The 12,561-nt window shown below is 44.6% G+C and overlaps 1 protein-coding gene across 3 annotated transcripts in view; it reads left to right on the forward strand.

Annotated features, from left to right (window-relative positions):
- Window positions 1-8,758, forward strand: part of LOC105567554 (neuronal acetylcholine receptor subunit alpha-7) — a 237,998-nt gene extending 229,240 nt beyond the window's left edge. For 2 of the 3 annotated variants that reach the window (XM_012022492.1, XM_012022494.1), the window contains exons 10-13: window positions 760-869; window positions 2,959-3,173; window positions 5,184-5,384; window positions 7,127-7,298. In XM_012022492.1, coding sequence (XP_011877882.1) covers window positions 760-869; window positions 2,959-3,173; window positions 5,184-5,384; window positions 7,127-7,211 — 611 coding nt within the window. In that variant the 3' untranslated portion in view covers window positions 7,212-7,298. Of the gene's footprint in view, window positions 1-759; window positions 870-2,958; window positions 3,174-5,183; window positions 5,385-7,126; window positions 7,299-8,732 lie in introns of those variants that run through there. The other variant, XR_001009361.1, reaches the window with a different exon arrangement.
- The last annotated feature ends 3,803 nt before the right edge of the window (window positions 8,759-12,561 follow it).

A 12,561-nucleotide genomic window follows, 5' to 3' on the forward strand; every position in this document is an offset into this window, starting at 1 on the left:
ATTATTTCTTTCTCAACTTTCGCCTCGAGTGTGAGTCGCAAGAGTTGATACCGTGACAGGTCCATTCGGATGGCACTGAACCGCCGTGTGTTGTGACTGCGAGTGTGTCATCGTGGCGTGTGTGTCTTCACTCGCATGGAGAGGCTCGAATTCCCGCCGCATCTGGAGAATGTTCTTTGTGCACTATTTACTGATATACATTTGCCGGTACGGAGAAATTCCGGAGGCCCTCTCCGACGGGAGATGAAAATAAAAAGAGCTAATGCACTATACGAGAATTACAGAGAATAGAGGGGGGGAAAAAGGTATAACTGTAAAATGCCGAGTGGCTCGGGCGAATTGAAAGCACGCTCCTGCGCGATAAATATAATATCAGGAAATCCGTGAAAACTGCATTTGAAAAATGGCGTTATCCTTTGGAATGCATGCTAAAGCGCGCCTCGCGTTAAAACATTTCAGGCACGGATATTCTCCCGATGTTTGAATTTTTGAGCCTCTCCGCGCGCACCGGAAACGCGCGAGCACTCGTATAAGCGAATGAAAGATTATTGAATATGTATGTCGCGGAGAACGGGAGGATATCAAGTAAGAAGGTTCGCGAGCGAAGACGATTACGGTCTGAGCTAAAAGAATCCGGCGGAATAATCTTTCATTCTCAACGAGGGAGCTGCTAGCAGCGTCGAACGACACATTTCCGTGACTAATCGCCTTCTTTTTGTATTCTTTCTTCGGGGGATTTTCGGGAACACCCCGATTCAGGATCATACTTCAATTGCATCATGTTCATGGTGGCGAGCAGCGTCGTGCTGACCGTTCTGGTGCTCAACTATCATCACAGATCGCCCGACAGATACGTGATGCCAAATTGGGTAAGAAAATATAATATCGCGAATAACTAGCTCTAATTAATGATAAATAACAGCATGAAATAATATATAAATGCGATAAATGTAGCGTGTATTATTCATGACGCAATAAACAACGGCAATTTGTCACCAAAGTAATTTCGAATGATACAAATAACACTAATGACTGAATTAACGTTACTAAATAATAAATAAACGCTAATAAACGTTGATAAATGTAGTCATTAAAATGGCGCGGTTATTTATGCCTTCCTCTGTGACTTTGTGCGTTTTTTGTCCGTTGAATTGTTTATGGCTCGCGCAGTCTTTGTAGAATGAATTACGTGTCATATATACGCCGATTCGAAGGAAAATTGATTACACCTACGTACAGTCGGGTCTTTTTAATTTACTCTGCAAGAGCTGCAGTCAGGCCGAACGTAAAGTAAAATATTTCACTCGCATAAAGGTTAATCATTTTAGATATTATACATAGCGGAATAAGCCGCTTAACTAAACGGATTAGCCGAGATTGCATTTGGTCTCGTCATTGTTGTAGCGATGTTGTACCAAAATTGTTACAAATTTAATTGCCTTCTATTACGCTCTATAATTGAACAAGCAGCGATTTCGAGATTCTACAATAATATAATTTATAACCGCGACAATAAAATACGCTGGTACAAGCATGTTAGATTTTGGGAAAACGTTATTACTTCAAACTAAATGTTCAGATAATTGCAATGAAATAGGGCGTGCCTTGATATTTCTAATCGCGTTACTTAAAGAAGCGGGAAATTGTTACGGAAATTAGAAGCGACTGAACTTGGTGAGTTCGAAACAATGCGAAATAATTAAAATCTGTGCGTACAAAGGATACTTGGCGTAATGGTTAGCAATGCCGTTTTGCACGGTGAGCTTCGCGGTGTAACTGTAGTTATAAGTGCCACTGAAAACGGCGCTTTCTTGGAAGTTTTAAATGCCTTCGAGGCGTTGGTACTCCCGCCCGGTGCCCAGGTTGGTTAGTGCAAGTTTCTTCATGCGAGTCAACACATGTGGATTGTTTGAATACTCCGGATTCAAACAAGTACACCGCGTTTACAAAACATCCGTAGTGTATATTTGCACAATATGTCAATATGATATGCATTGCATAGAATTTTTAATTTGATTTGTGTTATTTCGCTAAAGAAACATGCAACTCGGCTATCGAGTTTTAGTATTTAAAAAAAAATGTCAAAATTGGAATCGCCAAGTAAATATTTTTTTTTTATGAATTTGTATTGTTTTTTTAAATGTCGTTGAAGGAGTAAAAATATACGTAGGTATGTCACGTATGACTGGCGTAGAAGCCATTGTGTCGCAAGTTATCCTAAACGGAAGTAGTGCCCTCTCTAAAAGTCAATCAGTGGATTATCACTGAAAACGGTGAATGATGATTCGCAGTTGTACACGGAGGGAGAGAATTTTTTCTTAAAATTTACCCTGAAAACCATGCAATCGTGGGACAACGTGGCATTTTGAAGAACTTTACGAGAGCTTTTTGAAATTTTTACCATAAATTTTACTAGTAAAATATGTAGTAAAATTTCCAAAAACTCACATAAAATTCTCCGAAGTGCCACGTCCGCGTCGTCCCGCGATTACATGATTTTCAGGATAAATTGTAAGAGAAAATTCTCTCAGTGAACACGTATACCACTGAATTATATCAGTGGTATACCATGTAACTGCTTTCAGCGATAGACTACTGATAGACTTTTAGAGAGTATAACTAAAGGATATCGTGTGACTTTTGAGAATTTCCCGTAACTTTTTCACTTCAGCAATTTTCCAAATAAGGAATACTCGCCATCCCTTGGAGAAACGCTTATCCCAAAGTGTTCGTGTAGCTTAAACTGCGCATTGTAAATCCCCTGAAAGTGCAAAACTTTAAATATGGCGCGGACACCGTTTTAAAATTCTATCCTCTCCAATTTCTGAACGGTTTTTTTTTTTGCTCTCGTTATGAGATTCGGGGAAATAAAGTTGAGCGGAATTTTTGCCGGAGCGGCGATACGACATGCGATGTAGTTGCAAAGTTTAACGGGACAATAATTCGATGTTCACGCAGGTGAGAAAACTGTTTCTACAATGGCTGCCCCTTATATTGCGCATGAATCGGCCGGGCAAGAAGATCACAAAGAAGACCATTCTCATGAGTAATCGGATGAAGGAGCTGGAGCTGCAGGAGAGGAGCAGTAAGAGTTTACTAGCGAACGTTTTAGACATCGACGATGATTTTCGCCATGGGAACAGCGCCGCAAATCCTGCCTCGGGCTATATAAGGTACCGCGAGTCCCTCCATCCATTCGATCTTTTCAGGTCGTTGCGTTTGGCAAAAATCCCGGCGGTGACTTGACATCCATTTTCTCGGTTAGCAGCGCTCTTTTTTCCCCCCATCGACAATAGAGCTGTTGTTCGACGGGCGAATGTTGTCCGCTGGAAACAAAAACCGCGTCACATTTTAATCCCATTGCGCGAAAAAAAGCAATGAGAGAGAAAACCGGGCGTGAACGCATATAATAATCCATTGTGAGCGATCGAACGGGCGGCAATGAGCGCATCGAGAATGAACGAGACGCGCCCGGACACGTGTTTCCGAGTAAATACACCCTGCTGCACGTAATTCAGTTCGCGTGTTCGACCAGCGCTCAACGCTATTTTACAGCTCTACCGGGGGAAAATCGAAGACACAGGGCTGCGCGCACACAGAGCGATTACAGGACGGTATACGTCACGTTTGCTCTGAAATAACTGTGAACGGACGAGAGATCCACTCGCCCGAAATCCGTCGACTGTCGCGTAAACGGCCGCGACGGTTGTGCCGTGCCGCCGGAATCGAATATCGAGATTTTCGCGGACCTCGATAAACGCCGAATCTACCTCAATCTACCGAGCCCGGATTTCCGTGTTTTCCCACGAGATCCTTGCGACCTTTCCCGTTTCCTTCCCCGGTCGAACCGTTAACAAAATATTCCAGTCTAACATTTTTTTTCTCCCTTCGACAATCACCTCTGGTTTGCCGGATGATTTTCACCGCGAGCAATCCGTTTCATCCTTCGTCTCTTCTTCGCCCCTCTCTGTCGCGGGAATCCGATAATCGAGTTCTGTGACATAGTGATCCAATTCGAACGCAGAGCGCGATAATTTTTATATTTTCCAATTCTTTATATTGTTAAGAAAACATTGGGACGTTCGTCGGGTTTTCGATCACGAAATGATATCTTGCAAGTGTATCACCTCACGCGGGGAACATAATCATTTATTCCAGACTCTAATCTTCCATGAATCGATTGAGTCTACGAGATGATACAACGCGAAAATGAAAACTTTCAAAAGCATAAATATAAATATATACAGTTCACAATTAGCATCTCGCTAAAGAGAATAAAGGACGCAAGTAAAACGAAGTGTAAATTGCCATAACAATTTAGTCGCCTCGCACCGAACGTAAGACTTAGCGCTTATCGCATTTGACTTTGCGCGAACTTTGCATTATCTTATGCATCAAGATTTAACCCTGTGTACCCCAGTGGTTTTCCCGTGAGCTGTGTGTTCTTTGAATTTTTTGTCGCTACTTCGAAAACTGCTTTTGCGATTGTAAGATGCATAATTGAATTACTTTTGAATACATGGAATACAGCAAGCAGTGTTATTATTTTTAATTAAAAAATTTCTAGTATTATTTTTTTAATCCCAGCTTTACTGGGGATGACCCGAAAAAGGATCGAAACGTTTGGATATTTTAATAAATTGATTGGAAAAAAGTTTCACATTGGATAATTTCGCACGGCCCTTTCTCCCTACCTTAATAGTTAAAATAATTTCTTTTGTATAATTATGTGACAGTTACTTATAAATAGAGGAAAGTATTATAAGATAGGCTTCTGACATGAAATAGCGGAGTCTCCGCTAAATTAATAGGCATCATCTGTTGGTTCCACCATGAATTTATTGCCCTCGGAGTGAAATCTGTTTAGTGGAAAATGAATTGTTAGATCGTGTAATCGTTGTGAAAAAGATTTGTGATTGAATATCGACATTGAAAACCTGCTATCTCATATTAGAATCCTATCTCATAGCAGAGGACTTTCCTCTACTTTTAATGAATAAAATTGTCTTTTTTGAAAATATATTTTTCTCGCAAGAGAGTTAAATAATTACAGTAATCTGGACGCTTTGAGAGGTCGGAATTTCATGAGCTCTCCGACGACTCATGCAAAATGTCTGTTGACGACCCGCCGATCCTGAGAGAGTGTGACTTTCAAGGGTAATAATTTACATGATCTTTTACAGCAGGTCGGCGTACGGTACACCGCTGTCGACCAGGCCGTCGACGGTCGAGGAGACCTCGGCATCGTTGCCTCTCAGCGGCATGCAAAAGGAACTGCACACGATCCTCAAGGAATTGCAGTTCATCACGAGCCGCATGAAAAAGGCGGATGAGGACGACGAGGTCATTAGCGACTGGAAGTTCGCCGCCATGGTGGTCGACAGGTTGGATGTTTTAAATCTTTCAGTCGTGCGCGCCCAGCGCCTCTCTCGCGGAAAATCGCCGACAAAGAGACAGATTTTCACAGCGGAGCTCGAAATTCAGATTCTCGTTCCTCGCACGAGAAAAACTCGGTCCGCCGTGATTCGCCGGGCACGTCCATTACGTGATTGTTTCGAATTTACTCGTTTCTGCTCTTGCTCAAAATTCCTTTACTCGATAATTTCATTTACTTGGACCTCATTTATCACGCTCGATCATCGAAAACTTGTTTGCTCAATAGTCCGAATTATGGGAAATTGGTCTGTTGAATAATATCGACTAGAACTCATACGTTCGAATTAATACGTAACACAGGGTCATTTGAAAAGTTGAATGAAACTGCTCGTATCATTTTATAATTATTCTTTTATATAATCTCCTTTTGTATCGGAGCACTTGAGCCACTTATGCTTCCGGAAGCTCATTGTCCCATTACAAAACTTCCATTCCAGTAATGCAAAAAGAAAACTGAAAATCTTAAAAATCCCTTCTCGGCAAGGAATTTCATTAACAGGGAATGGATGAAAGTTCGAGCAAACAAGAAGAATGCAACAGGAAATCGTACTTTAATTAACGGATGTAATTACGGCGATACTTCGAATTTATTCATTTTTCAAACATCACGCAGATATGTTCGTGCAAAGATTAATAAAAAATGAATCTAATGGAACGAATCGGAACTGTATACGTGTTCACAGAAAGGTGGAAAAAGGTTTCCCATTTAATGTATGACGTCTGTATGCGATGGCCATCTATAATTCATTCCGGGACCTTTTCAAATAACCCGTATATTTGAAATGAGAAATATTGTAGCATATATATGTACGCTTTAATATCCCCTTTTACAATTTTGAATTGATTGTTGCAAGTACTATGGAATAGATATTTTACAGGGTTGGGAAGAAATTCGTTACTTGTTACGAAATTACAGTTACAGTTACTTTTTTGCGCTAACTCTAACTTAACTTCGTTACTTTTTCTCCGTCTGTAACTCAACTTAGTTACATCAATAGTTACTTTATATATTTTTTAAACCTCCACGGAGATTGCATTAGGCCTTGCATTTGCGCATAAACGCCTTTATCGACGCTTCGCAATTCAAATGCAGATTTGACACTTTTATTTTCATTGCAAGAAAGTAACTGCAAAGTAACGATTCGTAACTTTTTGAGTAACTGTAACTAGATACTTTTATAAAGTAACTTTCCCAATCTTGATACTTTACTATTTTATCTCTTCACTATTTGTCCGATCTATTACTGCTCTCTAAAAGTCAATCAGTGGATTATCACTGAAGCCAGTGAATAGTCACTGATTTGCGGTCATAAGTATACCACAGAAAATGTCAGTGGTATACTTGTAACTGTAAACTAATTGACTGTGATAATTCACTAATTGATTTTTAGAGAGCGAGACACTCCGACTTATAAAGTAACTTTCCCAACCTTGATACTTAACTATTTTATCCCTTCACCATTTATTCAATCTATTACTGCTCTCCAAAAGTCAATCAGTGGATTATCACTGAAACCAGTGAATAGTCACTGATTTGCGGTTATAAGTGTACCAGAGAAAATAGCAGTTGTATACTTGTAACTGTAAACTGTAGTTGACTGTTTTCAGCTAATTCACTGAATGATTTTTGGAGAGCGCGGCACCCCGACTTGCGTAACTAATATCCAAATTTCTCTGTTGTGCATTCAAGGCTTTGCCTGTTCGTCTTCACGTTATTCACGGTTATGGCTACGGTGGTGATACTGTGTCGCGCGCCACACATAATCGTCCAGTAATAGACTGCCCCGGTCGAACCGAAAAAATACACAAAACATGCCAGGGATAGCGCCTCCTGGAATATTCGGTAAGGAATCTAAACTGTATATACCCGAGTCGAAATTTTGGTGCTATTTTGACACTTTTAAGGACAATTTACACCTACTTAGCTGATCTATACCATTCTATACGCCTACGTAGACCAGCAGTAACCTACTTTGATGACATAATATATTTTTACTCCTCCCTTGAATCTTTAATTCTAAAATAGCTCCTACTTTAAAGGACCTACTTTAATGCTAAATTGGCAAAAGTAGAAATTTCCGACACTATCAGTTTTTAAGTAGGAGTAAACTTCGTACTTGCAGTTCGATCTCTCTTACTCTCTTAGGTTCTACTGTATGATAGAGTTAAATGTTCAAACATAGGGACAAAATTTCGACTCGGGTATACTTTATCACATAATTGCGCCTGTTTACAGTAGCTCTTCCTCGTGCCGCAAGCCACTGTGTAGCTTTACTTGTCGAGAGTCGCGATTTCACCTAATCGCGCGTCATTAGTTATTCGCTCGAGATACCGAAATCGGCATGTAAATCTCGTGCCGCACGGACCGGATAGGCCGCGATCATTACGTGCGAATGACGCGGGCCAGATGATCATAACGCAGTTAATACCGCGTGGAAATGTTAACAAGCGCCGTGTAACAAGCCCGGGCTCATCGGGCGTCACGCGCGCTGAAAATATCCAATCGCGCCAACGCGAATGTCTCTATCTCGCAATTTCGTCGCGCTAATTGCCGGTCGGTACCTCCGGAGCGCGCTCCGGAGCGCAATTATTTATGCATTAGCCCGGATATACAACCATTCGATTACATGATTTCAAGTATTCGAACACTCGTTGCTTGATTATCGAAAATTGGCTTTAAATAGTGCGATGGCTCCGAGCTAAATGTGATTAGTATACAAAGAATATTTATTACCCGCTTGTATAACTATCTATTAAATCACGGGAGTTTTTAATATTCATGAGTTAACAGAGTCCACGTACAGAAATGTTCGCTGTTTTAATCGCATAATTGCGGTCGAGTGGGCTGGAACGTTAACGAGTCCTTGCTCATCGGCTTCTCTTGCATTTTTCATACAAATGCACCGAACGAAAATCCCGTGTAAGTTCAAATTAATTTTTATACGTAATTTCTCTCGCGTCTCCGCCGAGCCAGAAAATTTCCGGCCCGATTACTCTTCGGTATTTCTCTTAATCAGCAACCGAGCTTGACTGCACGGCGCCGTTCGCCGGTCCAAAGATTTTCAAGTTATCGGAATATATTAGAGAGATCTCGATGAAAGTTCGTACTTGGAGCTTTCGAATCGCTGGAACTAAAAGCCCCGGGCTGGGCTTAATGGCAAAGTAAGCTCGCCAAAATCGATCAGTCGGCACATGACGGGGTCCCCTCCTCGCGCCCCCGCCCTAATGTCAATCCCTCAGAAGTCAATAGTGAGACACAGTCGCGTTATACTCGCGCCTTCTCTCCCCTTTCGCAGGAACGACGTCCGGCACGATTCGAGGAGGTGGCTACGGAGCACGTCGAGATGAAAGCGGTGAGAGCGCGGCGGAAGGAAAGAGGGACGCGCGGAGACTCGTTAGCCCCCCTTTGCGCCCTCCCGAGGGAACAAGGGGACCGCGTTCTCGCGGATTCCTCGCAGCTGGGTGTCACCGGCGGCTCGTGCGCGCCCGGTTCCTTTTCGCGACGTACCCTCGCGAAGGGAGGCGAGCAAGGGTGAGACCACCGGCGACGTTCGCAGGGAGGGCCACGGGGGGGAGGGGAGGGGGGAAGGGGAGGATCGACTTCCGGCGGCAACGGTGGACGCCGTCGTATAGTCGTTCTCCAGCGGAGGACACGCTTCTGGATTGACGAAGAGAGAAACACGAGAGGAATGGGAACAAGGATCCGATCGCCGACGTCACGCTCCGTTACGGCTGCGTTATTTCGTTTAAGTGACTTAATTAACGTTTCTAGTGCGGAATCGGTAGGTAGTCGACGCGCGCGCGCGACGCGAGGCTGGACGGAGATTTGGAGGCCACCTCTAGATCGTGAGGGAAGGTAGGTGCGGGGCGAGAAGGGAAAGGAAGAGACGAAGATAGCACGCGCTGTCGAGTGGATCTCCGATCGCGCGAATTACGCGAGCTCTTATCGATCGAGATCGCCGAGCGGCGATCGCCGGCGAGCGTCGCCCGCCGGCGGTCGCGGCTCGATCTCGTCCGGCGAAACCGACAGGCAGGGACCCTTGGGCGTGGAAGGGACGCGCGACGAGCCGACGGCGTCACGAGACAAAAGGAGATCGCGCAGTCCTCGGAAGAGCGTTGTTGCGGCCTTTCGATAATAGTAACAATAAACGATAAATATTTCTTATGGTTAATGAGAATAATAATTAACGATAATTACTGTTAGTCGCTTTGCGCGCGCGCGCATGCACGCACGCACGCACGCACGCGCGTTACGACCGAGTCGTAAAATAATTTACGCTGAGATCCGTCGAGGGGTCTCTCGTAGGGGGCCGAGACGGACTTGAAAATAAACTGCCAAATAGAAAACTCTCGAGTCAGGGGTGTTCAACCTTTTCAAAACGGTAGGAAAGTAAAGTGCGGCCTGGACGATCGACGGGGTGAACGCGCGCCCGCGCGGCACCGAGTGGCGAGAGCGGCCGCGCCGGAGGAGGTGAACCCCCGTTTCTTTCGTTCGACAAACTTCTCCCTCTTCCCACGTGGCACGAAGCCGCGGGTAACGGGCGCGATTCAGCGGGGCGCGTCTCTCTCCAAGGACGAGGCCCGGCGAGGCGCGAACGGAACCCCGCGCCGTCGACGATCGCGCTGATCGACCCTCCACCCGCTCGATATATTTTTCCACGTTCCTCCCTTTCCCCCTCCCGTTACAAAACCCTCCTATTATCACGCGCTCGAAAGTGCTGACGTACGCGAAACCGCAAATGATTTCCCTTCTCTCCCGCACTTCCGCAAAACCCACCGGATATTTTCACACCGCGGTGTCACCACGGTGCGCACGTGTGTGTTTGTATGCGTGTGTGTGTGTACGCGTGTGTATGCGTGTGTGTGCGTGTGTACACGCGAGAGATATAAGCGCACAAGAGAGAAAGAGAGCGGTCGACGCGTCGCTTATTCAGCCGATCGGCGGAAGAGGGTCGATCGACCGATCGATCAGCCCGCTCACCCTCGTCCGGATCGTACGAGCCGCACGCAACGAGCACGCAACGTGACCGGCGGGCGGGAAGCCACGCACCCGCGGAGACGCACAGGCGAACGCGCGACGAGGGCGAGCGCGAAAACCGCGCAGAGGAGATAACAAAAAAAAATCTATATATATATATAAACAAGAAAAAAAACTGCCAAGTTGGACCACCCCTGCTTTCCGTACAGAGTCACGCTTACTCGAGTCCTCGAGGACCTCGGTGAATCCGTCGTGGATCGCGATCGAGCGCTGCGAGAGCGATCGTACGTACACATTACATGGGGGCCATTGCCTACCGCGACGACGATTTGTGTCTCGGTGGATCGCGTAGTCTCGTTGCTCGACTTCGCGCTGTCAGACCTCCCGACGACCGCGACTTGACGTGGAGCGAGGCTTCACCGAGCTCCCCGCGTGTTGCGCGTTTTTCGAACAGTCGTCCCGAAGTTTTGGTACTATTTTGACACTTTTAAGAATAATTTACACCCACTTAGCTGATCCACGCACCTACGTAGACCAGCAACAACCTACTTTGATGACGTAATATTCTTTTTACTCCTCCCTTGAATCTTTAACTCTAAAAATTTACTTTGGCCCCCACTTAAAGGGACCTACCTTAATGCTAAATTGGCAAAAGCAGAAATTTCCGACACCATCGGTTTTTAAGTAGAGGTAAATTTTGTACTCGCAGTTCGAACTCTTTTACTGTCTTAGGTCCTACTATGTACATAATAGAATTAAAGGTTCAACATAGGGCCAAAATTTCGACTCGGGGTCGCTTCCATATTCCGCTTCTTGGTAAAAACAGATTTTGTACGGTGAAGAAATAGAATCAAAGGTCCGAATCCGACCTCGGTGGCTGTAAAGATTCTACGATTACACAATATAATTTTCTATTGAACGAGAATTGTTGCCAACTAACTTGCGTTCCACGTGTAAAATAAATTGTGTATTTTGTGCGCCGTTTCCGTTCGTTTAATCGAGAAAGTATTTCGTTTAAAAAGAAAGATACTAAACGGAAGAGGAAACGAGGCGAGTTTTAATTTGTTATATTGATTACATGTCGGAGCATGCGATATCTGTAATGCCGCAGTCGATTATCCGAGATCGTTGCTGGCGACGTAAGAGAAAACTCGAGAGCCGATGAAACAATTAATCCTTGAGGCGGGCGCCGGGAATCCTCCGAAGGCCTCATTAACGTAAACTCGTCGTCAGGCGGGGTCCGTTCTTTTTAATCGCGCGCGACTAATTACCGATCCGATTCGTTATCGCGTATCGCACGTGGATTGTGCGGGATCGCTGTTTCATTTATGCAAACGAATTTCGTCCGATTACCGCAGTTGATTTTCCACGTTGTTTATTCCATCGGCGTTGTACGCGCGCACCTTTTGATGATCTCGCATTATTTAGAGAAACTTGAAACCGCGTTCGCATTTTATCATCGCGCTAGCTACAGTCTGCAGAAGGCTGAAGCCTATCACACAATGGAAAAGCACAGGCAATAGCGAACAGGGAATAACGCAGGCAACAGAAACAACTAAATTTCAACTTGCCAGAAACCGCGTATCGGCGCACAATGGAATATGGAATAGGCAATAGGAACAGAATTTCCGACGCGTTGGATTTCCGTTCCCTATTCCCTGTACCTGACCTACCTGACCAATCACAGTTGAGACTCTGGGACAGTCACGTGGTTTCAAAAAGCGGGTGATTGGACAGCACTCCTATTGCCAGCGAATCATTGGTGTCTTGGCATTAGGTTTCTGTTCCATACTTCTATTCCCTATTCCCATTGCCTGCGCTTTCCTATTGCGTCACAGGCTTTACGGTTCTGTTGCACACTTTAAGATTAATGGCACTAATCTGAGAAAAAAGAAATCAGTTTCGTGATACATAGACGTAAAGTACATATAAACGTTGCAAGACTTTTTGACTGCCGCAACGAGCAAATGAGTGGATTAATATTAGCAAGGTCTTGTAATAATGAACGCAACTCCCCCCCCCCCCCCCCAAAGAATGTCCTTCCAGTATCGTCGCGACATAAAAATTCGCGCGTTCAGCAAAGATAATTTCGACAGGGCGCAGACGTTAAGTTGCAGTCGCCGGAGGTCTCGACAAACATCCCCGTT

Source organism: Vollenhovia emeryi, unplaced genomic scaffold (assembly GCF_000949405.1).
Source record: "Vollenhovia emeryi isolate VEMERY1.0 unplaced genomic scaffold, V.emery_V1.0 DF939136.1, whole genome shotgun sequence".
In the NCBI taxonomy this organism is placed as follows: domain Eukaryota; kingdom Metazoa; phylum Arthropoda; class Insecta; order Hymenoptera; family Formicidae; genus Vollenhovia; species Vollenhovia emeryi.